The sequence below is a fragment of the Podarcis erhardii genome (genome assembly GCF_964252035.2).
Source record: "Podarcis erhardii genome assembly, chromosome: 4".
Classification (NCBI taxonomy): Eukaryota; Metazoa; Chordata; class Lepidosauria; order Squamata; family Lacertidae; genus Podarcis; species Podarcis erhardii.
Genome location: NC_138508.1, coordinates 65308380 through 65335553, shown reverse-complemented (window position 1 = coordinate 65335553; position 27174 = coordinate 65308380). Strand labels below are relative to the sequence as shown.

The following is a 27174-nucleotide window of genomic DNA, read 5'->3' as shown; positions in this document are numbered from 1 at the left end:
GCCCTGAGGAAGGGAATATTTAAATTGCCCCCCCCCCCCGCTATTTCTCCTAAAACAAAGTTGTCTCACTCTTTCAAAAACAAGGTACTGTATTTTTCGCTCTATAAGACGCACCAGACTACAAGAGGCACCTCGTTTTTGGAGGAGGAAAACAAGAAAAAAAATATTCTGAATCTCAGAAGCCAGAACAGCAAGAGGGATCACTGCGCAGTGAAAGCAGCAATCCCTCTTGCTGTTCTGGCTTCTGGGATAGCTGCGCAGCCTGCCTTCGCTCCATAAGACGCACACACATTTCCCCTTACTTTTTAGGAGGGAAAAAGTGAGTCTTATAGAGCAAAAAATACGGTAGGGTTTTCAGGGAATGGCAACTCAAGGCATCCCAGTAGTTACTGCACCATGGATAGCTCCAAGTGAACAACAACAACTTGCGCCAACAAAGGCTGAAGGTGAACTGAGGTCTTATGAGTCCACTTCTTCCAGGCTCCATCCTTTAGGCCTGAAGACTGTGGCTCTTAAAGGGCCAACTCTCTCTGTTTGTAACCTTCTGAGTGGTGCCCTGTTGAGCAGCTATGCTACTGTGAGAAGCACTCAATTCCCCAGGCAAGTCAAAACTGGGGGACAGCCCCTGTGAGGGTCCCTGCTCAGGCTCAGGCTCCAATCCACCAGCATCAGCAGCCTTCTCCAATTCCTCAGCTAGCAGAACAGTAGACCTGGCCTCAGCCAGCTCTCCCTCTTCTGAGCTCAAGCCTGCAGCCATGACAGTCATGTGTGACAAATGCATAGAAAGGAGAGCAGCCGTGTAAATATTAACATGTAGGTGCCTTTCCCTCCTTCCCATAGATTTTTTGCTATTGTCATCCACAAGTTCCTGCTCATGATGATTAAAGAATGTGGGGGTCAAAAACTATTCCTCAGGCACTTTGAGAATGACCACTTCAAGATAAGCACAGGCCCCTGCTGCTGCTGTTGCCTTTGCCTCCCACATATACGCATCAATAGGTGAGTTTCTCTATAAAACCAACCAGTTCTGAAGGTGAAGGGAGGGAAATCTGCAAAACATTTGAGTTGGAAAGGCTTTGGTATAATCAGAGTGTTGTTATTGTTAAAGGGAAAGGGTGTGGTTTAAAGTCAGCACACTCACCTCAGTTTTCTTACACTGACATACCACCTTCCTTCCGTTCTGGAACCCAAGGTAGCATACCCCACTGAGCAGTGTTTTAGTTTCGATCATATACTTAAAGGAATCTCAAAGCCAAATATACCTGAATCTGGACCGAGTGCTGCCTTGGAATTCTTCTAGGATGCAGAGATTGGACTGCCATCTTTTGCAGATGCTCTGGCTCTGGATTCTCTGCACTGAGCATGGGTTTGGAGTAGATGGACTGCAAGAACCACTCTGTTGGTCCTAAAACAAGAACAGACATTTGCAATAAGTTAGTTGAACCAGTGGGGAGGGCAATAGACAGAAAGACAACCTATCCTTCTCTCACTGATTACTTCTGTTTCCTCTCCATGTTTTTAGTTAGCATGAGTTAACATGACCGTGCTAACTTATTGGCTCCATATGGGCCACACGCAAAAACCTTGCCTAGAATGGAGGATCTAGACTGTGAAAAAAGATGTGGGAAGTAGGTGGAAAGTCAGCTTCAGTGCAAGGGCGGCATTCCCTTCTGGGCCACATGCCAGTGGTGGGTGGAGCCAGAGTCAAATGTGGGCGTGGCAATTAATGTAAACTGTACCTTTGTACAGCAGGCTAGTTTCTGCACACACCCACACACCCCTCTCTATCCTCCACCCAGACCAACGAGAGGCACCATCAGAGTTCAAGAACACATTTCAGTGAGGCAGAAACACCCTGGGTGTGATGTGGGGCCAGTGAGCGGGGTGGCCAGGGAAGAGTTCCTAGCACTAGGTAAAAAGAACTGGAGGACCACATTTAGGCCCCAAGGCCTGAGGTTCCACATCCCTCTTTTAAAACCACTTCCTTACTCTGATTCACCATCTTTGAGCCACAGGATTATTAAAATATGAATAATCCATGGGAGATCTGATGACAGAAACGCTAAAATTCGGTGCTCCGCTCTACAGTATTGTTGTGGCACTCCTTGCAGTGCGGCACCCAGGGTGGCCAAACTGCTTACACTACCCTAAAACCATCCCTGAGGTAGCCTAGAGGAGACTGAGAAGAGATATGATAGCCATCTTCAAATAACTAAACAGCTGTCGAATGGAGCAAGCTTGTTTTCTCCTGCTCCAGAGGGTAGGATGAGAATCAATGGCTTCAAGTTACAAGAAAGGAGATTCAGACTAAACATTCTGATTGTAAGAACGTATGAGCTGTTGGACAATGGAACAGACTCCCACAAGAGGTGGTGGACTCTCCTTCCTTGGAGGTTTTTAAGCAGAGGTTGGTGGCCATCTGTCATGCATGATCTAGTTGAGATTCCTGCATTGCAGGTATTGGACTAGATGAGATTCGGGGTCCCTTCCAACTCTACAATTCTATGATTCTATGATTCTATTTATTATTTGGTCCTTAGATTGACAGAGGGTAGAGATGTCACTGAAGCTTGCATGTTCTCAAACACTTCCTTCGCTTCTTCAAGAAAGCAAAAAGAGGTGATCTGCCAGCTCATTTGTACACTCGTTTGTACTGTTTATAGTTCTGTAATTATTTGCAGGAGTAAAATTGCCACTATAATTATATCATTATTATGCAATTATGGCTGTATTAATTGAGCAATTATATTAAGCCAAAGTTCATTAATATAGCACAGAGTACATTAAATAGCAGCTTGCCTTCATTAATGAGAGTGTCTGAGGTGGAAAGAGAAGGAGGTTGGATATCTGAATAAAGAGAGGAAGGAAAGATGTAATGGGGGGGGGGGTTGGCGTCGGGTAGGGATATTTACTGTCCAAGGCAAAAGCCCAATACGTGTCAGTGAATCAAGATTACTACCTCAATCTCTTTTGAGATTATGAATTTGTCCTTCCCCCTTTTTTTTATTTGGCAGACGAACACTATTTTTACTGAAGCTGGGGACTTTCCAGTTTGCATTCCTCCGCCCTGTGCTAATGTTTCTATCAATAGTACTTTGGACCAATGGAAACTACAGTTCCTCTGATGTAAGCAAAGGTTTGAAGAATTTATTGAAACTTAATAAAGGATGATAAGAAATACCTATACACCTAAAACTGTTTTGAACTAAAAAGTACCAGTCAGAATGTACTGTGGGCATAAATCACCATGGTCTTGCTATGCTATGACACAGAATACAAACATAGAATAAAAAGAACTAAAAAGCTGTAATAACAGTAGAAAACCAACTAAATATATGTTTTTAAATAATTCAAAATAAATATCTAGGGCAGAGACCTTTCCATTCCACTGGAAAAGCTAATTGAAACAAACATGTCTTTAGCTGACCTGCTTAGTTACTGGCAGACACATGGAACAGAGCCAAACTACTGTAGGCAATGTTACATGTGTGATGGCATTTAAAAGGGGGAAACCTCCGGGAGGCAAATGTGGCCCTCCTAGCTTCTCTCTCTGGCCCTTGGAACTCTCCTAAGTCACACCCCCTCTCCCAAGCCACACCCCTCACTGGCCTTGTTTGTGTTTTGGCTGGAATTGAACTCTGATAAAGCCTCTTGCTTGTCTGAACAGAGCACAGAGAGTGGTGCATGTGTAAAAGCTACTTTACAAAGGTAAAATTTGTATTTGTTGCCATAAGCACCTTTGCTCCCCAGCCATACCCACCACTCATATGTGAGCCCCAGAAGGTTGCTGGAAAAGGTTCCCTACTCCAGAAATAGCAGCAGGAGGGAGGGAATTGGTGTTGGGGGAAGACGTGGAGATGAGAGGTTTTTTAATCTTCCCCACCAACTTGAATGTATTGATTTCAATAGGTCTGCTCTGAGGGTGGTGTGGATGCTTTTGGTGCTGCTGAGTGTGTATATGAGTTATACAAATAAGTTTGTTCTGGAAGCAGAAAAGGACCTGCTGTGGAATATAATCTGTGCATCTGTTCAATGTACCTTTTCAGTTATCTCCCAACGGAGCTGCCATTTGGATTAACTGCTTCATAGGTGTCCTTACTATCATTGCCCTGTGGCCAATCGGAATAATGTTCCAGCGAGTCCGCACTCTCCTTAACTGCAAGAAGATTATCCCTAAATTTGCACTTTATCAGGTGAGATAGTTAAGACTACATTGCAGGCCTTCATTTGAAATGCTTCTGGAAGACAGCTCTATAGTCAGGTCTGCAAACCTAAAATAGGAATTCAAGATCAAAGACTTTATTACTTAAAGCCTTTGAAGTATGAAAGCTCTTCTTTGTAGCTAACTCCTATTTTGTGATAGTTTCTTTCAACATTTTTGGGTGACAATGGAGAACTGAGCAATATTTAGAGTTTTCAGTCTTCCTAAAGTTTTGGGTGGTAAAAATGCAGCGCACACTGAGTTCCTTTTCCCTGCATGGAAGGAAGTGGTGTAGAACAAAGACATATCCTGTGATACAAGACTAAAGCCCAAGGCGTACTTCTAAAGACTATGGTAGGTACTGGTAAAAATGTGATTGTTTAAATGGTTTCAGAGCACCACAGTTTATTTTGTGCTGTTTCTCCTATATATGTCAACTTCAAACAGAGTAAATTCAATTGAGTTATATGGGATCTACTCCCATGTCAGAGTGTGTAGGTTAGATGCTAATTTGTCCCATTGATGGAACCTAAATTCAACTTAGTTGGACCCAACCCACAATTTATTTTTAATTGCCCCAATATGCAAAGGAGAGAGCTGGTGTAAAGGGGTGGATTGGGGAGAAGGAGTTCAGATTCCTACTGTACTATAATACTTTCATCATGCGAAAGGCTAGGCTGGATGAATCCTAAGCCGGAATTAAGATTGCTGGAAGAAATATCAACAACCTCAGATATGCAGATGACACAACTTTGATGGCAGAAAGTGAGGAGGAATTAAAGAACCTTTTAATGAGGGTGAAAGAGGAGAGTGTAAAATATGTTCTGAAGCTCATCATCAAAAAACCTCAGATCATGGCCACTGGTCCCATCACCTCCTGGCAAATAGAAGGCGAAGAAATGGAGGCAGTGAGAGATTTTACTTTCTTGGGCTCCATGATCACTGCAGATGGTGACAGCAGCCACAAAATTAAAAGACGCCTGCTTCTTGGGAGAAAAGCAATGACAAACCTAGACAGCATCTTAAAAAGCAGAGACATCACCTTGCCAACAAAGGTCCGGTTTTCCCAGTAGTGATGTACGGAAGTGAGAGCTGGACCATAAAGAAGGCTGATTGCCGAAGAATTGATGCTTTTGAATTCTGGTGCTGGAGGAGACTCTTGAGAGTCCCATGGACTGCAAGAAGAACAAACCTATCCATTCTTAAGGAAACAAGCCCTGAGTGCTCACTGGAAGGACAGATCCTGAAGCTGAGGCTCCAATACTTTGGCCACCTCATGAGAAGAGAAGACTCCCTGGAAAAGACCCTGATGTTGGGAAAGATGGAGGGCACAAGGAGAAGGGGACGACAGAGGACGAGATGGTTGGACAGTGTTCTCGAAGCTACAAACATGAGTCTGACCAAACTGCGGGAGGCAGAGGCAGTGGAAGACAGGAGTGCCTGGCGTGCTCTGGTCCATGGGGTCACGAAGAGTCAGACATGACTAAACGACTAAACAACAAATAATACTTTCTGGGTGACCTGGTTTTAAGGCAATCAGTATCTTACTTCCCAAGAATGTTGGAATGATAAAACAAGCAGCGGGAAAGTCATGCATGCTGCCTTGAGCTGGCTTTTAAGCCTGGGCAGTCCATTGCTGAGTGTGCTCTTATAAGGGACTTTAGTTTTCCTTCTAGCCTACCCTGTTCCACTGCAAGGCATAGCCATGGCAATCAGCCATGCCTCCTCCTCCAGTGCCCCACCCAATAACATGGTGGACACAGGAGATGGCAGTTTCTGGGCTGCCTTTCTGCCTCTCAAGACAAATCTTCACAGTTTGAATCAAGTCCATAAAATTTGATAAGTGCAAGTACGTTCTTCCCACCAAGGTGGAAGAAGTCTACACTGAGGGCACAATGCAGCTTTCTACAACTATGTAGCCTCCAGATGTTTTGGTCTAACACATCTGGAAGACACCCTATTGGGGAAGGCTGGAGAAACAACAAAACATGACATATAGGAATGTGCAACTTGCCCCTCTCTTGGGCCATCTATTCTCTAGTTCACTCCTCAGGATTCTTCTCCATGGGCACCATGTTCTTTCACCAGGAGAAAACAAGCACTATGAGTATTAATCTTTCAACATCAGCCTAAATGCACGGCACCCTCCCCCTCATGCTACTTCCAAACAGAGAACCTTCTGTGGTGTCATCCCCCTCTTGGGGATTTACCTCTTTATTTTAATTTAAGGTGGAAAATGTATATAGTTTTCACTGAATCACGTTCACTCTGCACTAAAATGGGATTTTTTTTTTAGCATGACAATTTTCTTTTTCTGTGTGTTTATGTAGTTTGCCCTCATTTTGAGTCAGCTCCAGGCAACCATCATCAACATATTGGCTATGGAAGGGGTAATTGCTTGTGTGCCTCCACTTTCTTCTTCAGCAAGAGGAGCATGTAAGTTGCTTGGATTTCAGTTTCTATGACAGGCTAAAGTGGGTTCATGTCTACATTCACTTGTAATGTATTCCACCTCTGTAAATTATGTATTCCACCTCTGCAGGGCCACTGTAAAAGTCCAACTGTCATTGGGATCATGACATCTCATGCTCCAAGTAGCATTACCCATTCCAACAGTTGTCCACTACAAGAGTTTAATGAAAGCTAGTTTGAGCCCACCTCATTTTCATTCCTGGTCCTTAAACCTCTTGCTCTTTTGTTCCCTTTCGATTTGCCAGATATGGACCAACAGCTACTCATTATGGAAATGTTTCTCATCACTCTGATCTCACGAGTCGTCTACAGGAAAGGAAACGATGACCTGGAGCTTCCAGTGGTTTCAGACCAGGAAACTAAGGGAAACAAACAGAACAGCAGGATCAGTGTGGAGGGCAACATTTTTTAAAAGTAAGCACCAGTAATTTAAGGGATGATCAGATAGTAACTGGGACAGCCAAGATTCTGGCCAATACATTTTCCATGGCAATGTAATATTGGCACTAGTGGAATAAATCCACATGAGCCGAGCATTCAGGGCTGGGAAGTGGTTGTCCAGAACTAAACTGATGCATTGCACATTAGCTAAAGGAATCATCCAGTGATGCCATGTTATGCTTTGACATAATGAGGACTATTATAAGGAGAGCTCACAAGCTCACAAGTGCCAACTTTAGCTAACTTTCCCATAATCATCTGATATTGTAAAAGAAAAAAAAAAGTTTGTGATAAGTGTAGCTATTACTCATGATGGTTAAAGCTAATTGAGCCTTAAAATGTAGAAAAGTAAAACAAAAATTGGACTGGAGAGCAACTTATCTCCAAGTAGCATGGTTTAATTTTTACACAGGTGTCATAGAACAATGTAGCTTAATCTGCCGGAAAATCGTGCATTTTATGGAGCCTTGTTCCAAATTCCAAGCTGTTGCATTAGAAAAAGGAAAAACAAAAACGTATTTCTGTTGCCTTTATGATGGGTAGAAGTAATGATTCAGACTATCTCAACAACTGTCATCCAAGTTGTACTACACACTGATCCTGTAGTTGTGCATTGCTGTGGTGGCGCACAGAATGGCATGTGACTAATATTGGATGCCGAAGCAGCACTAGGATGTGGCAGAGAATAGGCAAGAAAAAAGAAGGGGCCAGGAGGTCAGCATCCCTTTCCTAGGTGCCACCAATGCTATGAGGAGGAACAGGAGTGTAAGCCAAAGAGCTGAGAACAAGCAGAGTTGCCCTAGGACAAATATCAGTTTATTGAACTATGCTTAGTGTCTATATCCTTGAGTGTCTAACAATACAGTAAAAGAAAAACACATGCATCATAGTTTAAGTTCCTCTGTTCCTGGTTCCATTTTGCCAGCCAGTAACATGGGAAAACCAAAGGTCTCACAAATCCTAGGGTTTCAAGGAACATGCAAGGAGCAGAGAGTGTGCATGAGTGTGCTAGTTCTGGTTCCCCCATTTCCATGTTGCACTCTGCATCATCCAGGGTGACTGACTGTGCTGGGGAAGCCTACTCTATAGAGGGTGGTTTCTGTGCATTTTAACACCCTGGGAAATCAGGGTTATGAAACCTTGGTTTTCCTCCACATATAGAGGTGGTTTTCCTGCTGGAGACAGGTGCTGATGATGGAGGGCAGAGACCATGTGCTTATGCAGCTGCATCACCCCACACATGTTGCTTTAAGTGCTATTCTGAAGGCCTTCTTGTAATTTAACTCCCGGGCTCAAGAGGCAAGATCTGATTTATACATACAATCACTGATGAGGTAGCTACTTGAAAATGCAACCTCTCATGCAAGAGACCTGTGTGAAAAAGGTCATTGCATCATTCTGGCAAGTCTTCCAGACCTTGTAAATCATAGGTAAAGGTAAAGGGACCCCTGACCATTAGGTCCAGTCGTGGTCGACTCTGGGGTTGCGGCGCTCGTCTCCCTTTATTGGCCAAGGGAGCCGGCGTACAGCTTCCGGGTCATGTGGCCAGCGAGACTAAGCCGCTTCTGGCGAACCAGAGCAGTGCACGGAAACGCCGTTAAATCTGTTAAATCTGTAAAAAACTGTTAAATCATAGTTTCCCATTATATCTGATCCAGGTTTAATCTCATGGGTCGAAACCAAGAACTGTGATTAAACTGTGTCTTAATAAACCCTATAAATGTTTCATTAGATTCACTGGCTTGTGAGATTATTCTATTTTATTTATTGGCAAATTTCTATATACCTCCAACAAAAGTAGAAAAGACTTTTACATCCTGCTTCCTTAATCCCTAACCATTGGTCATGCTGGTTAGAACAGATGGAAGTTGTATTCTAGCAACATCTGGGTGGGAAGTGCACAAGGTTCCCACTCCTGATGAGGGAGAATGAATAAAGATGAAGTAGAACCATCCCTGTTCTTCATCTAACAAATATTGTTTATTGGACTGTGCCCGCACTAGGCCAAAGCTTGCCACTTATTTTCAAGTATCTAACACACAGCACTGGCTGCTCTCTTAAATTAGGCTTACAAAGGAATCCTATGCACACTTATTTGGTAGCGGGCCCCTTTGGGACTTTCTTCTGCATAAACATGCATAAGATTGTACTGTTAAAAAATCATGTAGGGGGGCCAGATGTGTGAGAGAAAACAGATCCTACATCTTTAACGGTTGTATAGAAGTCCGAATGCCAGCAGGTTTAGTTTGCCATGCAAGTTACACTTGCTGGAATTCACTTCTTCACACAGCTCTTTAAAGTGCAGGAGCCCCTTCCTCTTTTGCCTCTTGCTAGGTAGACACTGGAGACATGGGTAGTGCTGTGGTCTAAACCACAGACCCTAGGACTTGCCAATCGGAAGGTCGGTGGTTTGAAGCCCCACGACAGGGTGAGCTCCCATTGCTTGGTCCCTGCTCCTGCCAGCCTAGCAGTTCGAAAGCATGTTAAAGTGTAAGTAGATAAATAGGTACCACTCCGGAGGGAAGGTAGACGGCGTTTCCGTGCACTGCTCTCATTCGCCAGAAGCAGCTTAGTCATGCTGGCCACATGACCCGGAAGCTGTACGCCGGCTCCCTCAGCCAATAAAGCGAGATGAGCGCCGCAACCCCAGAGTCGGCCATGACTGGACCTAATGGTCAGGGGTACCTTTACCTTTTAGGTAGACACTATAGTTTTCTGGAGATATTGTTGTGCGACAGAAAGCTTGTGTGGGACAGAAAAAAATGTGTTTCAACCCACCAGTCATGGGTTGAAACACATTTTTTTCTGTCCCACACAAGCTTTTTCTTTCTCTTTTTTGTAGCGCTTGAAATGCTTGTAAAACCTGTGTGACCAGCTACTGTTAGTGGGACTCACTTCTCCCCCCCAAAAAAATATCTGCACCCACAGTCAACTGTACTTCTGTTACAGGGAAGGGAGAGAAACTTGGGTCAGTTTGCATTTTAATGCAAATCTACCTACACACAGTTAGTTTTCAAAATCCATACTTTCCAAATTATGCAATGCAGTTCTCCAACCAAAAAATGTGTATATTAGAGGAAGGTGTGCATAACAATGTATGTATTAGTGGGAAAAAAGCATTGAAAGTGCTTCCAGTTGGGAAAATTGTGTCCAAATGTGTATATTAAGGGAAATACACCTTAAAATGCTGGTAATTTTTGGTGATGACTTTTTTATATTTTTAAGACAGAAACTGATACAAAAATGTGGTGAACTGAATTTCAGGCTGTGAAAATGAGAAAGAGAGAGAAAGTGAGACTGGCAGGTCCATCCATCCTTATTTTGTTCTATCATCTTCAGGTCTGAAGAATGATCAACTATACATCTCCTTTTAGAATCACAGTCTTGGCTGCTTCATAATAGCACTGGAGGAATAGAAGTATTGAGTACTGAGTTTTTCTGCAGCCGGATCCTAAGTATGTATACTCAGAAATAGGTCCCGTTAAATTCAGTGGCACTTACTCCCAAGTAAGATTACAACCTTGATCGCCTCCCCTCGCTTTTTGGCTGAAATCACTTAGATGAATATTTGATCTCTTCCACATAACCCTATCACATTCAGCCAGCAAAGGGAGTGAGCTAATTGTTAAATTCAGTTCAACAAGTTCCTCATTAAGAACAAATTACCCGAGTTTGAAATCTGCTAATTTTCCAATCAGGGTGAGTGTTTGCACTTGTGATTTGGAAATAATTACCACAATGTATAACATCTGAACCTATGTGGAGCCTAATGAGAGAGGGATTCATTTCTTTGGGATTAGAAAAAGAGCTGAAGTGATTTAGGTTGCTGTATAGCTTCTTTCATGAAATACACATGTGAGCCTCTCGTATGCTCAAGAACTTTCAGAGACTGTCCCAGTGATTGCTTCAACTTACCTTGATTCTGTATTTAGCTCTGTTCCCATACTAAAACGACTGATTTCAAGAAGGTGCTAAAATGTTAAAAAGCATTCAAGATATTCAGGCCTGTTTTAGATGCTCTATCTGGTTTGCGTCGTTGCGATTCCAAATATGGAGATGCTCATTTGTATTATACCTATAATGCAAATGAGACTGCATGCACTTCCTTTACAGGAAACAAACATTTGTTATGCTCTTAGTTTCAATCACAGATTTTTATGAGTGCAAACCAGGGCACTGAATATATGAAACCCAAGCCACAGCATGGTAATAGGTTGATGGTACCAGTACTGCTGGCGCTGTGGGTTAAACCACAGACCTAGGACTTGCCGATCAGAAGGTTGGCGGTTCGAATCCCCGTGACGGGGTGAGCTCCCGCTGCTCGGTCCTTGCTCCTGCCAACCTAGCAGTTTGAAAGCACGTCAAAGTGCAAGTAGATGAATAGGTACAGCTCCGGTGGGAAGGTAAACGGCGTTTCCATGCACTGCTCTGGTTCACCAGAAGCGGCTTAGTCATGCTGGCCACATGACCCGGAAGCTGTACATCGGCTCCCTCGGTCAATAAAGCGAGATGAGCGCCATACCCCAGAGTCGGCCACGACTGGACCTAATGGCCAGGGGTCCCTTTACCTTTACCTTTTACCAGTGCTGCTATTAGGTAATTTTAGACTCTGGACTTTATGGTGTCGTAGGGGGAGGTCACTCTTTCATGGCGATGTGTATTACTTCACTTAGTTGCCTCTGAGGCTCCCTGCAAGGCTCCCCCCAAAGCTGATGGGCACTGCCATTCAAATGGTGTACAAGTGCTGCATCATGTGATTATGAGGGGTGGGGCTTAGCTGTGCCCCCCTCCCCCATTTTATTCACGTTGACATCCCTGCTTAATAGCATTACTGGTAATTTACAATCTTCCAAGGAGCTGCGTAGAAAAAACCCCCACAAGGTGCAGGTTTGGCTCCCCACACCCCCAGCCACCCAAATTCTCCACCACGGCATAGTGATGAACTGCTGAGCTGGTGTTGGAAGGCTCATGCCTTTGCCCCCAGCTTATCGACTTCCGGGAAACACATGGCTGTGTCACTGTGGACAAACAGGCTGCTGGACTGGGTGGACCTTTGGTCTGGTCCAGCTTCAATACTCTTCTTGAGTCCACAGAGTGTAACATAAATAAATGCAGAGAAACGCTGTGACCGTTATACAGCCATTCAAGGTAACAAACATATTGCTGAGGGGAAAAGCTACCATTGCCTGAAGCTCATTTCTAAAACAGAAGCTAGGCTTGGGCAGTTTCTTTCCTGTTGCAAAGCTAGTACCCACTGAATGAGGACCAACACCAGCAATCTGTCTCCTGATGTCATACCAAGATCCAAATATCAGCAGTGCAGTTAGATAATTTTTGACTCTGGACTTAATTACCTGGGGTGGGGGGCTGTTTAGATAGTAATGTATATTGTCTCACTTACTTCAAAATATACTGTGTTTGGAGGTCCTCTTGCTCATTCTGCTGTGTGTCCCAGGATGTTGATCCCAAAGTTCTCCTCCTGATGGTACCATGGCCAAGCATTCATCTAGAGATAAAAGAGGGCAGGGGAGCAGTAAAGTAATTTTGGCATAACTAAAAGCTGGCAGTATCATTATTATTTATACCATGGCATATAAAAAACAGCCTTTAACAGGGTTGGGAGCATTATCATTACTGACCTCATATCAGAATTTTCAGGGAATTTAAAACCTAGCAAATTTGTGTTGTGCCTGATGGACCGTTTATAGTCAGGCTGACAGAAACAGTGTTGTGGTTTCATTAAAAGAGTTTGTTCTACTCAACACGGCACTGCAATTGCACAATTGCCACAGAAACACTGGGACGTATTTTAGCAAACCTACCGGTGTGCCTAGTGTGTGAACTTCAAAAAAAGGAACACATTTCCTAAAAGTTCATCTCCTTTTCTAGTCTTGCCCCTTATCGTAAGTGGCAGACAATTACTTGGTAAAAAGGAAAACGTCCAATGTAATATATTTATTATATTTAAATTAATTATCAATCTAATATTTTAAAATAAGACATGATACACAGGTGGAATTTTAGTGTGGGCTGAGGTGGTAAAGATAATATCTGATGTTTACTATCTCCTTTTTTGTGATTTGTAATAAATCCTATAAACCAAATGAAGTTACGGTAGGTTTGTTCGTTTTTTAACCACATTATAAAATACTGTAATTTGGATCCAAAGATCTTCTGACAGAAGCAGCTTCCTTCCGTGGAAGTTCTCTTTCGTTGGATGGAGGAAGATTCCTTCTCTCAAAGGAAAGGAACCTTTGGCTCCAGACCAATGGGCGATCTTTGTTCTATAGAACGCGGCCGATCACAGCTATGCTTTGTACCAAACAAAGAGATGAGACACCTGTGAAGCTGAGCCTTGATAATTTTGTCGTGCTGATTGTAAATGGAATATCAATATCATAGGGAACACAATTACCAATTGTACACGTGCAGGCCTGTCAAGCAGCAATAGTGCTGTATGAGCAGCAACTCTGAGCTAGCCTATATAGTCATGGAGATTTCTCTTGCAATTTCCTCCGACCCTCAGTTTTCCTCACTCATTATCTCTGGATTGTTTGTTGCTCCTTGGATTCAGCATTCCAGTTCCATTATCTTTTGTCTATTGCCCTGTTACCATGAGCCTACCTGCTGTTGTCAATGGCACTAGCAGCCACTACCCCTGTACTATGTACAATAGAAATCTTTCATATGTGATTTGGTTGCTCTGGATACAGGCAGTTTGCTGTGTGCTGGGTCCTTTAGAGCAATAAATTAAAGTGCTTCTTTGCAACCCTTTCCCTTTCCTATTTTTTTGAGAAGAGTAAACATTCTCTCCGTGGCTTTATATGGACAATCCAGCTTCAGCAAACCCCCTGCACCGGCTATATAGATACAGATTACAAATATAAGCTTCACAGATGAATGAGCTGCAATACAATTCCGAGGGCAAGGAGGCCTTCTTACTCCTTTTCATCCAGAGGGGAAGATTTGGGCGCAACAGGTGAGGAGAACCAATGGCAATTATCCTCAAGAGACAATTCAGAATTCTGTGATTAATGAGCCCAGCCCATTTTGTGTCGAATGCATATTCATATTGCAGAGGTGCATATTGAACATACAGTCCAATCCTATGGATGTCTACTCAGAAATAAGTCCTGCTGTGTCATTGTAACAGCAGTCTGTGCTGCAGTTCTGTCTTCTCGGAGCTGATAAGAACTGCAGTTTGTGACAATGGAGACAGAAGGTTGATTCCAGGTCTTCTTCTTCTTGACCGTGCAGGGCATTCTGAAGTTTAGTCTGGAGATGCAAGAGCATAAGAAGAACCCTCTGGGTCAGATAAAAGGCCCATTTAGCTCAGCATCCTGTGCTCACAGTGCCCAACCAGATGCCCAATCATTTCTGTGCTGCATCTCTGGCAGACCCGTTCCAAGAGTTTTTAGTACCTGAGGCAGACCCTAAAATGGTGCCCACCCCCCGCCACTTGCTAGCAAAGGAGGGCTTAGGGAAGGTCTACACTAGGAACAAGCAAGGAAAGAAAGATTGAAATCAGGATCTGCTGACCCAGTGGACCCTGCTGCCTGAGGTGGTCACCTCACCTTGCCTCATGGGTGAGCTGGCCCTGATCTCTGGTCTAAGACCAACAACTTTTCTTAACTACAGGAGAAATGTATGTGGTTCCTGCCGCAAAATAAATGGTCACTAGATGGCACACTAAATTCACCGTTATGGATTTCCTCCCTGCTCAATGTTTCATCTGTTAATAAGGTTTAAAGGCAGAAAGGGGAAGGAAGTGAACAGACTTTATGCTTCGTTTTGCTTTAACTGATCGTTTGATGGTTTCTGATCAATATACAGTTTTATTAATCCTGGATGTGGGAAATCAACTGCTACCCCTGTTTAAGATTTTTCAACAATTCGTTTTCAGTGCTGTCTGGCTCAGAAGAAAGTCTCATTCTTTACAACAGAGTTCCCTCCCAACTAAGCATGTATAGGGTTGCAACCTTTGTTGCTTTTTATATTGTAGGGCAGTTTTTAACTGTGGCTTAAGGACTCTCTGAATCAGTGACAGGTCCAAATCTTCCCACTTGGTACTATAGAATCCGTTTGACTCACTTTTGGATTACAGAATAGGATATAGCATGAAAATCCCACCCCTTTATGGGGTGGGATGTAAGTTTTGAGCAAAAATCAAAACAAAATCTAACTCAAGTTTTGTAGAATGAGGAAAAGACACCCACACACTCATAAAGATTCCAGAAGAAAAATATTAGTGAAGTTGTTTTCCCCCATAAAAAGTTTGTTTCAAATATGTCAAATTAAATTTTTTTCTATCTAATAACAAAATTTTGCAGAGAAGACATAATAATCTTAGACTTCAGAAGTTCACAATACTAACTTATTTCAAATCAAATTAATACATGCCAAATATGAAAATACAGCACATACAACTTATAATCAACATCTTATAAAAATTCATGTAAACCTCAAAAAAGTTAATATTAAAACCATAGCTGCTTGGGACACAATAGAATAGGACATCACACTATTGGGAAAATTGGCATTTAAATTAAGAGTACTCAGAGGCCAATGTGAAAAAACACACATTTATTTGGATGCGATTTATTTTGGTGCAATTTTGTAACTTACGTTCATATTCAGGGACAATGGGTCTTTCCACCTCCAGCTTTTTAATGGATCTAATTGATGTGAGTTTCTTAAATTCTTGTTTTCCTTTGGTCGTTTCTCCTCCTTGTGTGCCTCTACATCCTGGAAGTGTAATATGAAGCAGAAATATTATTTAATTTTGTTAGAGACATTTTAATTATCATACATTTGAAATGATCTCCAAAAGATAAATTCTTACTTTAAATCTGTACTGCAATTGTTTTTCTTTTATTATGTTAATATTTTTCAGTTCGTTTTTAGCACTCTATGTATTATGGACCTGATATAATATTATAAGTCAATAAAAAGAATTAAACAACCCCCTTCCAAACCCACAGCTGCTTAATTAACTCTCTTCTTTATGCCTTAAAAAATAGTAACAGTAAAGAATCTTGGCAGATTTAAGGTGACAAAGCCCCTTCAAATTCATATTACAAAATGTGCATTTTAAAACAGTAGACAGCTATTATTACAACATGACTGTGAACATTTCCCCCGTCAACTCTTCTTTTCAGTTACAAAAAGAAATATGTAAAGCTACAAGCTTTAAAGACGTATTCACAGTTAACTTAAATATGAAAGCATGTCTATCATGCAGCTTGACAATGCAATCCTACACGTCTACTCAAAGGAAAGTCCCATCAAGATCAATTTGACTTAGTTCCAGGTAACTGAGTATAGGATTGTAGCCTAAATTTGTTTGAGGCAGGCAATTGCCTCTGGCAAGATATTTAACATACAAGGCATATGCAGTGCTTTTTTTTTTTTTAAGGTGCCAATACTGCATACCTTTGAGTATCCCCAGAAAAAGCACTGTATGTATGTGAATAAATTTGTTGCAATGCTAATATTGCATGATGTTTTAGTAGGACATGGTCTTCACATCTGTTTTTTGGCCCGAAGCAACATAATGTACCATTTAAATCCACATGGGGACAAAATCATCACCCCTTTGGAGGAAATGTGGGAAGGCTTCTTTTGCTATTTGTAAAAAGGTGTACAAGGAGCTGATCATAAAACAAGCCCCGAGCTAAGGGAGAAGACAACAGAACACAGAGCAGAGATCCCTAATCTTTTGAGACTGGGAGCACACTTGGAAATCTAAGAAAATGTTGTGGGAACCGCAAAATACCCATTTCATTGAAGAAAGACTGGCAATGCACTCACCTTTCCACAAAATAGATAACAGGAAAATATATCTACATTCTCCCTTAAGGGAAATAAAACACAGTGTTTTATTTATGAGCCAGTGTGGTGTAGTGGTCAAGAGCGATAGACTCGTAATCTGGTGAACCGGGTTCGCGTCTCCGCTCCTCCACATGTAGCTGCTGGGTACCTTGGGCCAGTCACACTTCTTTGAAGTCTCTCTGCCCCACTCACCTCACAGAGTGTTTGTTGTGGGGGAGGAAGGGAAAGGAGAATGTTAGCCGCTTTGAGACTCCTTTGGATAGTGGTAAAGCAGGATATCAAATCCAAACTTTTCTTCTTCTTCTTATCAGTTTCCTAAATGAGGTTCTCGGAGACCCAGTAAGGTTTGTCCATCTCAATTTCATCTGGTGGACCTCTAGCCTCTCATATACACAAATAACTAAATGTCTGTTTCATCATAGAACTTCCGGCATAGCTCTTTCTATTTTTATAAGTTCTGGGTTGCCTCTGGACTTCTTGACCAGTTGTCCTTAACAGAATTTCCACTTTTTGCCATGTCTGTCTCCTGTCCCTTTGGTTTTTCTCCCCAGACTTGCCTCTGCCTTCCTCCAAGCAATTCAAAATGGCTGGCCATTCAAAAGCAAATAGCTTGGTGAGGGAGAGGCTTATTTTGGCAATAATATAATGGGACTATTTAATAAAGGGTGGCTCATCTGTGGCCCACCAGATGTTGGACTCCAATTCCCTTCTGTTACTGTCATCATGGCCAATTATCAGGGATGTTAATCTTCCTACTGATTGTAGAACCTGTAACCTTTAAGGGGTTCCTCAGTAATTAAAAAAAAGCTGGAAGTCAGCTTGTCCAGCACTGCCACAGCTTCTTCAAGTCTGTGCACTAGTATAATCTTTGGTGGAACCCCAAGTTAGCATCCTGCATCAGCTTGGCTCCAGTTGTAGACAAGAAATAACCAATTTTACAAAGAAATTGGTATCTCTCATGAGACAGAAAAAGAGGCAATGTCAATGCTAGTGAGAGAGACATGGGTAACATCAGTGGTGGCTGGTGCCATTGGGACTGGTAGGTTGGAAGGCAGGGAGACCAACAATGGATGTAGGCAGAGTCAATGACAGGTAGAGCCAGCTATTTCTAATTTTGTCCTTATCATTCTCCCTGTTGAGTTTTACCAGAGGCAACACTGAGACCAAGGAATTAGGAGTATGCTGACATACAGTGACCCCCGCCCCCGACTGAAAGAAAGCGAGGTTGGCTGAGAGCACAAAGAGGTTGGTGGGGGTAGTGCCCCATTTGCCCTAATGAAGCAGCCTCCACCAGGTACAAAGTCAGATGTATATGGTCACTTCAGACATCACCTGTTTAGTGAGCATCCATTCTGATTTATTTGCAGGGAAGTATATGACGATGTGTCAGGCCATCGTTGTGTCACACTTCCCAGCACATTTTCTTAACACTTTTCTTATCACAAAAAGGAAGTGGGTTTGCTGCACAAGAGTGTCAAATCAACTTTAATTGTACAACCTGAATGTGCCAGTATTGGACTGAGCCCCACCTGAAAACAGGAATAGTCTGGAAGCACCGTTTGCGTCCTTGCTGGTGTGGGAAAAGGTATAGCTATATTCTAGTTCTTCATCTTTCCAGACTTTGAGTACCACTTATCCAAACACAAGAACAGTAGGCAGAAAATGAGAGGTGTCTGGCAGTGGCCACCGTCCTCCTAGCACACATGCAGAATAAGGAGAAGTTTATGCCTCTGTTTCCACCCCTTTGCAGTATTCACTATATTTTTCATATTCCCTTGCAATGAGTACATCAACATGGTTGTGAGCATCATTTTCCCTCTCCTTAGTGTTGTACTAAATTTGGTCTTTACTGTGACAGTGGAAAAACTATAAATAAACACAAGCTATCAGCCATTTGCGCTACTTTAGATTTGCTCATTTTCAAAGCAAACACCACATCTTCCCACCTTTAATCCTGTTTTGTTTGGAATAAAGAGACTTCTAAGCTTTCCTTAGCCGGAGAGGCAAAACGGTTTGAAGTTGTATGTCAGCTGGATGTTTCAGCTCAGAGTCTGGAGCACGGTGATTAAAAAACACTTCCATGTTGTGTAGCCATTGAAAAGATGGCAGGAGGTGCATTTAAATTATACTGCTTAAAGGCTCTGCGGCTCTTCTGCCTCTCCATAATGCTAATATTTATATTCCTGATGACTTTTCCCTTTTCTAGCAATTCAGTTCTTAGATAGAAATAATGCAAATCACTTAGACAAATTATGCTTTTTAGTTAAGAAAGCGAAATAGGAAACAAAAGGGAGTGGACAGAGGATGCTTTAAAGTGGCAGGCTGAACAGTGAAGCTGTCTTCAGCAACTGAGGGTGAAATCTACAGGTGGCACACAGCCAGCAGAGCTGACGCAAATAGTAGGGCATATATGACTTAAATAAAGGGGACTTTGGGGGATTGAGCTTCCACAGGATAGTTAGATAAAGAACAAAAATATTCATCATTTTCATTTAGGGCAGACACAGTGTGATTGTCTCAATTATATCAAACTCGTTCAGAGCAAGAAAAAGGAAACTAGATGTGAACTTTCACCTTTGGTACTCTGTACTCCTCCTGCCTCAAGACGAATAAATGTGCTAGTATTTGCACTGTGTGTGTGTCTGTCCAGAAAAGAGCAAAATTAAGGAACCTCACGCACTTTTAATAAATATTTGCATTTTGTTGCATATCCCAGAGGAGCTACATGCTCCTGACTTTACTAGTTTGACAGGAAGCCCCAGATCCATGGCAGAGTATCAGCAAATAGTGTGTGTTTTTAAAGGTCACAGCTATCAGAAAAAAGGTTAAAGATAACATGCTAATCTGCTTTACATTGCAAGTTTCTGTATGTTTCAATGTGTTTTGTAATACAGAATGTAGAAATTAGACAAGAATAAAAATCCACCCCGATTGGGTAACTGGATAGATATTTAGTTGGCGATAAAACAGATTTTAGATGCAAGCATTTGGAGGAGAAAAAAATCACTGGGTGTTAAGCAAGCCAAATGAATGAAAGTCATACCTAAATATGGATTTAGTAGCTCAAGAAGCTCCATCAGATAATGGTATTCTAACTTCCTCCCCTCCTTAATCATTCATGCATTGTAAATATTTTATATCACCCTTCAATTACATTCCCGAGGTAGTTTGCAAAAAAGAACAGAACAGTTGAAATGTAAATTTTATATCTGTATATTTCTGTGCAAAGCAAAGCTAACTCTCTGTGTCTTTCACAGAGGTGAATCTAGACTCCCTTGTGCCCTTAGCAAGGAGCTGTATGGGTGCTCCCTTCCCATGTTTCTTGTGCTCCTCTGCAAAGGCACCCACGGGAGGCAGAATGGCATGTCTAGCCACCCAGAGCAGCAGAAGAGCAACCTGCCCTGGGGAGCAAGTGCCAGGCAGACAGGACTCCCCGAGCCGGAGTGGAGAGCCATGCTTTTTTGCACCCTCTTGGGCCTGTGCCCTTTGTGGGGGTCAACCTGGTCAACTCCTGGATACACCCCTGCCCTTTAAGAATCACCTCTCCATCAGAGAGAAGCCAGAAAGGCAAATAAGCTGAAACCTTGCTGAATACACAGAAGGAATTGTCAGGAAGTGAAGAGAGATTTATCCTCATGTTTACTCGTCTTAAGAGCTATTTCCCTATTAAGAAAGGTCATCCTTCATAAGTGCTGGATCTGGAAAATCCCAGGATCATATCCAATTGGATATTCACATCATCTCAGTTGTGGGTAACTAAACTCCTCCCTCCCCCCCCCCCCACGCAAGAAAATTACTGTTTGCATGCTCTCTTGTTCATGCACGAGTGGACTGAAGTGCAAATTCATTCACTTTGAAAATCACCTTTAGCATAAAAATTGGTTTGGGATAAAAGGCATTAAATCATAGAAAGAAATAGCACACGTTTAGATTGGGGTTGTGGTTATTTGTACAACACAGAAACAACCAGCATATGGAGTGCACTGAATGCACACTAAACTGCACTGTGTACACAGTCTTTAGTAACACAGTGAGGATGGTGGCAGTGTTACTTGTCCATAAATTACACAACCTGTACCTCTCAGTGGTCCTACACCTTGCAAGGAAGGCAAGAGTGTCTGCTCATTACATAAGCTAAAGCCATGAAGTCACACAAGCAGCATAAAATAGGTCATAAGATTACAATTGCATATAAAAAGGCCAGAAATATGGATAGGCCTGGCACCAAAAGATCAATAGGATCCTACCATTAGAACAGAGTGAACACTTAGGGCATTGGGTGGAGGGTGGAAAGCGGTGGTGGGATGTTAGAGGTCAGCTCTCTCTGTGATAATGAAGGCCACTGTCCTGTCACCAGTGTTTAAATAAGATTCCACTGCCAATCATCTTTTGTATGTAGAATCTCTCCTGAGTCAGCAAACTGTATTGGGTCCAGGCCAATCTCTTTGGGGAAAGTGTTCTGTAATTGGGGCACCACTACCCAAAAGGCTTTCTAATAGCTTCTCATGGGTACTTGCCTCACCTCAGAGAGTAGAGGAAGTTTTCCAGTGAAGATTCCAGTTTACAAAAGAGGCACAGAAAGATCCAGGAAACAACAGATCACTCAGTCTGACTTTGATACCAGGGGAGATACTAGAGCAAGGTTTCAGTTTGTAAGCATATTGATAATAATGAGGTGATTAGTAGAAGCCACCATAAAGGTAAAGGTAAAGGGACCCCTGACAGTTAAGTCCAGTCGTGAACAACTCTGGGGTTGCAGCGCTCATTTTGCTTTAAAGGTTGAGGGAGCTGGCATTTGTCCACTTCTGCAGACAGTTTTTTTGGGTCATGTGGCCAGCATGACTAAGCCGCTTCTGGCATAACCAGAGCAGCGCTCAATAATAAAACCTGCCGGACTAATCATATCTCTTTCTGTGGGAATAATGTGGATGTAATTTATCTTAATTTTCATGATTTACCATAGATGAAGGGCTAGAGGAGATCCTTGTCACCTTTGCAGATGACACAAAAAGAGGAGGGATGAGAATAAACTTCGAAAAGATATTGATAGACTGGAAAACTGGTCCAAAATCAACAAAACAAAATTCAACACATAACCTGGGATGAGGTGAGTTAGTTTATGTATAAAGTACAGACTTACAGGTAGGCCTAAAATGAGAAAGGTTTTTTTTTACTGTGTATTTATTATTATTTTAGCTGAAGTTTCTTCTCAGCAGCATCCTTCCTATCTTTCAAGCACCATAGGCAAAAGGATAAGTGATTGAAAACAGTGATGGGTTTTTAAGTTGGGGGAGCGTGAATGTTGGCATTGTCTCCTCTCTTCAGAAAATGGGCAAGAAGTGATCTCCTGGTGGCTCTTATACCTTTTGACCATCTATTGCTATAATCCAGCTGAAAAGAACTGTACTTTTCCTAGCAGTTTTTCTTAGAATATTGTTGAGAAAAATGAACACTGTGAAAATATAATTTGTAAGAGACAGATGCTCCAGATGGGCAACTGTATAATTCCCTGGTATCTTGTTTCTCTATCTCTTTTTCTGTAATTTTGTAAAATGCAGTTTCAGACTGTAATTCTTTCTGCTTGCTCTGACTCTACTCCTTACACGCTCCAACCCCACCCCCAGGTTACTGGTCAGTATTGTTAACTTTTCAAATGTATTTTCTGTTCTCAATATTTGAGAGTCTGAACTTGATGATTCTCAAGGGGAATGACAATAATTCCAAGAACAACCTTTTCATCAAGATGTTATGATCTAAATGTTTCGACAAGAGCTGGAGTAAAATGTTCAGCACTTGCTCCTTGTTTTCTGATCTAGCCTACAGTTCAACCACTTTGACATCACCCTAAAATTTATTACTCAAAGTTTATTACATCAAATGCCCACTGTCGGCTTGCAAGGCCACCAAGTGCTTTATTAGAAAGAAGAAAATGTTTTCTTAAGAGCTTACAGATGGCAAGCTGACATCCTGAATGTTTGGTTCAGAAAACAATTAAATAATCCTGATTATTTAACTACAAAAAAGCACGACAAGAAACTTTGTGCCTACCTAGCATACATGTGTATATAAATTATCATAGTTGTGAAATGCTATGTTTGGGGGCAGGAATAGCACAAGAATAACTCAATATATGCTGGAAAATCTGTATCACACAATGATTTTAACTCACCAATAACATGAACTAGGAAGACTGAAACTGCAATCCTATGAAAACTGACTTGAAAATAACCCTCACTGAAATCAGTGAGATGCACTTATGAGTAACCATTTGAAACTGGATTTTTCTTCTAATTTTTCTTTTTAAATAAAGCCATTCTGTGATTCCATTATGCCAGAGTGTCCTTGTGCAAGAGTAAATACCAGTGTAGTTTAAGCATGTTCTTAGCAACAGTTCAACAAGAGCCACAGAAACATCAGTGAGCGATAGCTCTGCACAGAGCCTCTTCAGATTTTTATGGTGAAGCATATCATGGGCTAGGCCTAGGAAGACTAGATGGGCTCCATTATGTGTCTCCCTCCCATCTGTTGGCAGGATGAGGGTGTAGTTCTTTGAAGAAGGAAACGTAGGTTTTTGTCCTGCCAATTCTTATTTTTCCACTCAAATTGATCATTGGTGGCATGACATCCAAAAGCTGTGCTCTGCTTGTGTAGGTAATCTCATCTCCCAGTAGTGGGACTTGCATTCAAATTACCTGCTTCCTACTGCACACTGGGCTCTCCTAGAACTACCAGGCATCTCACTGTGAGCAATCTTGTGAGACTGCTGTTGGAGTTTATAGTCTTCTTTGTTATTATTATTATTATTATTATTATTATTATTATTATTATTTATATCCTACCCTTCCTCCTCAAGGAGCCCAGGGCATCAAACGGATATACAATTTAAAAACAAAAACAAAGTAGAAACAGATCAAAACATTCTAAAAAACAATTACACTTAAAAACATACTTCATCCAGTGACCTGGAGTTTGCCAGAAACATTATTCATTGATTACTGAATATGACTCAGGACAGAACCTAAGCCCAAAGTGGCTTGGGAAACCCAGTCGGATGGGTGGGGTATAAGTAATAACTTTATTAATTATTATTATTAACCATTTTTTTAATTAAACTCTTCATCAGTCAAATTGGCAAACTGGTTCATTCCCATTGTGTAGGTGTGTTTCCCTTGTGCAGTCTCACAGTTGTGTTGCTCAACCATTTCCCAGTTGTTCTCCCACACAATTCTCCGGTGTTCCTCTTTCTCTGGGGAGTATTCTTTAGAATGTGTGATCTTCTATTGGCTCCAAGCTTCATCCAAGGCTAAATCCATTGTTGCAGACCAAGACCTCAGCAACAGCAGCCCAATCAGTCCCACCATGGAGATCCGAAGCTTGTATTTATCACTCTTCTGAACTGAAATATTTGGAAATGGATCTTGTCAGTTTTGTCTGCCTAACTTTCTGCAAGAAAATATATGACTCAAGCTGCGTGCTGAGTGGGGTAATTGGTCCCACAGCAGGACTCAAATGCTTCTTCTGGGGATTGTATGAGCTATGGATTTCATGTATTACCAAGAAGCTCATTTTCACTGGAATTCTACACATGCCTCAGAACCATTTAACGATTCTTCACTGTGTGCATTGGGGTACTCGGAAGCAACAGAGGAGGCAACATTGTTTTCAGCTGAATGACCTCCCACAGCAGCAGCAAGAGCAAGGTGAATAGGCAGATACCTAATTAGGCCCCAGAACCTTGGCTATATCTAATGCAAGTGTATATCCTTATTCAGCCATTAATTTCCCCTGAAGGTTTCCTCCAGCAAGCATCTTTCATCAGTAATTAAGACTGAGTTTGCTAGGAAAGTGCCACTGCCTTTCCCCACAATGGATACCTTAGTCAGCTGGTTGTCAGTTCTCATTGGCCAGGGACCCATCATGACTACCCTGCCATTCTGTGGAGGGAAAGTTGTATTGATACACCTTGCTACAGTACTTGAGTTCATTTGCACTTCATGTCCCTTCTGTCCATGCCCTGTCCTTAAGGTGGATGGATCTAGGAAGCTCCTTTCTCATAACTGTGCATCTTGTAGATGCCCAAATTGTTAAGTTTTCTCCCACGAGATTGTTCCATGCATCACCTCTCTTCTTTAAGCCTGCTTTACACCAGGTGGATGTGTACAAGAGTGGAATCATCTTTGACTTAGCTAGATTCCTTTTGCTTTCCTTCTCTGCCTGTTTCCATGCCTATAATGTTTGTTATTTTCTCTTGGGCCAGTCAGTATCCTTGTAGAAAGCACAGGCTAGTGTATCGCTTAAGGGGAAATTGTTCCTTTTTTAAAAAAATCTATCAGGGGTTGGTTGTTACGAAACTTTGGCTCAAGGGAAGAAAATTTTAAGACAGTCCAGAAATGGACAGTAATATTTAAGATAGCTGAAGGTGTGTGATATGACGTAGATCATGGTTTCCGTAGTGTACATGATGATTCCAGTTCTGGTCATAGGATTGGACTACCATCATCCCTGACTACTGCCCCTGCTGGCAATGGATGAACTACAACATGTGGGACACCCCACCACCAGGTTGAGAAAGACTGATCTGGAAGGCAACAAATCCTTCATCCCTGCTCTTAAGCATTGTGTGTGGTGGTGGGGTGTGTGGGTGAAGAAGCAGGACAAGTTATTGGAGAATAAAGAAAAGCAGGAGGGCATCTTGCCCTAAGGCAGCGATCCGTGCTATGTGTCTGAAACCACACGTGCCCCGGTTTTCTCATTTTCAAATCGAGCTGTAGGCCCGGAAACCAACCGGCGCCCATCGGCGCGTGCGCAGGCCTTTGGGCGTCATGGTGATGGCAGGCGGCGCTTACTCGGGCGACCGAGAAAGGCAAAGGAAGGCGGCAGCGGCGGCAATGCTGGCTGCTCGTCGCCCAGTCCGAAGGCCGCGTAAGGTCGGAAGGCGGGCGCTCGCCGTCGCTGCCGGGCCGGGGGACACCAAGCGGCCAGGAGACACCGGCCGGGTCGGGCTGCAGCGGGAAGAAGGCGCGGTGCGCCCGGCCCCTTGATACACGAGGAGGGCAAGGAGGCCGATACCGCCGCCTCCCGCTAGGCCGGCAGCGAGGGGCTGCTGGGCCGCAGTGACAGTTGCGAGCGCCTTCGCCTCCCCGCCCCCTCCCGCGCGCCCGCGGTGTGTTGCGTGCGTGAGTGGCCGCACGCGCCGCCAGGCAGTTGCTCGGCCGGTTCGCCCAGGGGCCCCGCAGGCGCTGCTGCCGCTGTGCGCGCGCGCCTTCCCCTCTCCTTCCTGCTCCTCTCCGTCTCCCTCACCCACCGACCTGCCAGCCGGCCGACTGACCTAGCAGCGCCATGCGGCTGTGCGGGGCGCTCCTGAAGAGCCCCATCCCCAAGCAGATCGAGTACTACTCCCGCTTCTCCCCGTCGCCGCTCTCCATCAAGCAGTTCCTGGACTTCGGTGAGTGACGACCGAGAGGCACCTGCACGCCGCGCCAAACCAAACAATAAGCGCGGGGGGCGGGCGCCGCCGCCTCCTCCTCCCGCCGCTGCTCTTTCGCTCCTAGCCGTGAGGAACGCGGGGTGGGAGGGGGGGCTGGGGGGCAGGAGAAGGAAGCCCGCTGCGCCGCCCCGGTGTGTTTGTGTGACGTCACTGAATTGCCTTTCGCAAGGCCGGAGATGGGGCGGTGGGGGGGGGGTGTGGACGGGGCGCCAAAACAAGCGGAAGAATCCGGGTAACTGAGGACCTGAGAGTGGCCGAGGTGTGGAGGGGCTTCTGAGGAGCTTCCCCATAGGGTCAAGTGTCAATGGAGAAGGATTGGTAATTAAAACTTATTAGTCGACTGCATTTCAGTAGGAGGGGTGGGTGTGTTTTAGGGGTGTATTGAGTTGGTAAATATGGTTAGGAAAGTTAGGGTTCAGCTGCTGGGCAGGCAGAAGCTCAACAGATGGAGCTCCCCACACACAGGGATGTGAGGAGGAAACACCACCTCTTCATTTCTGTGTGTGGTGCAGCTGTTGCAGGCACGTTCCCTACCAGGAAAACAAGGGGAGGATCCAGGGAAAAGTTGACCAGTGTCAGTGCCTCAGTCTATTTAAGCATTCATTATATTCTCCCAGCACATTTCCTGCCCCGTACTGAACAGCAGCTGCATCGCCTGTCTTCAGACCATTCCTTGGGCCAATTCAGATCTTCTGAATTGACTTGCCGAACCATGGCTTATTGGGAGCAGGCCCAAAGGCTC

The 27174-nt window shown here is 43.3% G+C and overlaps 2 protein-coding genes and 2 long non-coding RNA genes across 10 annotated transcripts in view; 2 read left to right on the top strand and 2 right to left on the bottom strand.

Moving 5' to 3' along the window:
• LOC309340242 (organic solute transporter subunit alpha-like) overlaps nt 1-22668 on the top strand; it is a 28728-nt gene extending 6060 nt beyond the window's left edge. Inside the window, exons 4-9 of one of the 6 annotated variants that reach the window (XM_081858913.1) lie at nt 841-999; nt 3015-3126; nt 4047-4193; nt 6532-6637; nt 6919-7087; nt 21909-22668. In XM_081858913.1, coding sequence (XP_081715039.1) covers nt 841-999; nt 3015-3126; nt 4047-4193; nt 6532-6637; nt 6919-7085 — 691 coding nt within the window. In that variant the 3' untranslated portion in view covers nt 7086-7087; nt 21909-22668. The other 5 variants (XM_081858911.1, XM_081858912.1, XM_081858914.1 and 2 more) reach the window with 5 other exon arrangements.
• LOC309340259 lies at nt 1273-15865 on the bottom strand. Of its 2 annotated transcripts, XR_014155899.1 has the most exons (5): nt 15740-15865; nt 14057-14389; nt 12516-12620; nt 6860-7032; nt 1273-1405 (listed from the first exon to the last, which is right to left on the bottom strand). It is a non-coding gene; the product is annotated as an uncharacterized lncRNA (long non-coding RNA). The 2 variants fall into 2 exon arrangements; XR_014155900.1 differs by lacking the exon at nt 14057-14389.
• Nucleotides 22669-24001: 1333 nt separating the features above from the next.
• Nucleotides 24002-24884, bottom strand: LOC309340260. The gene is made up of 2 exons (XR_014155901.1): nt 24820-24884; nt 24002-24341 (listed from the first exon to the last, which is right to left on the bottom strand). It is a non-coding gene; the product is annotated as an uncharacterized lncRNA (long non-coding RNA).
• Nucleotides 24885-26118: 1234 nt separating this feature from the next.
• PDK3 (pyruvate dehydrogenase kinase 3) overlaps nt 26119-27174 on the top strand; it is a 46772-nt gene continuing 45716 nt past the window's right edge. Inside the window, exon 1 of the mRNA XM_081858902.1 lies at nt 26119-26390. Coding sequence (XP_081715028.1) covers nt 26285-26390 — 106 coding nt within the window. The 5' untranslated portion in view covers nt 26119-26284. The remainder of the gene's footprint in view (nt 26391-27174) is intronic.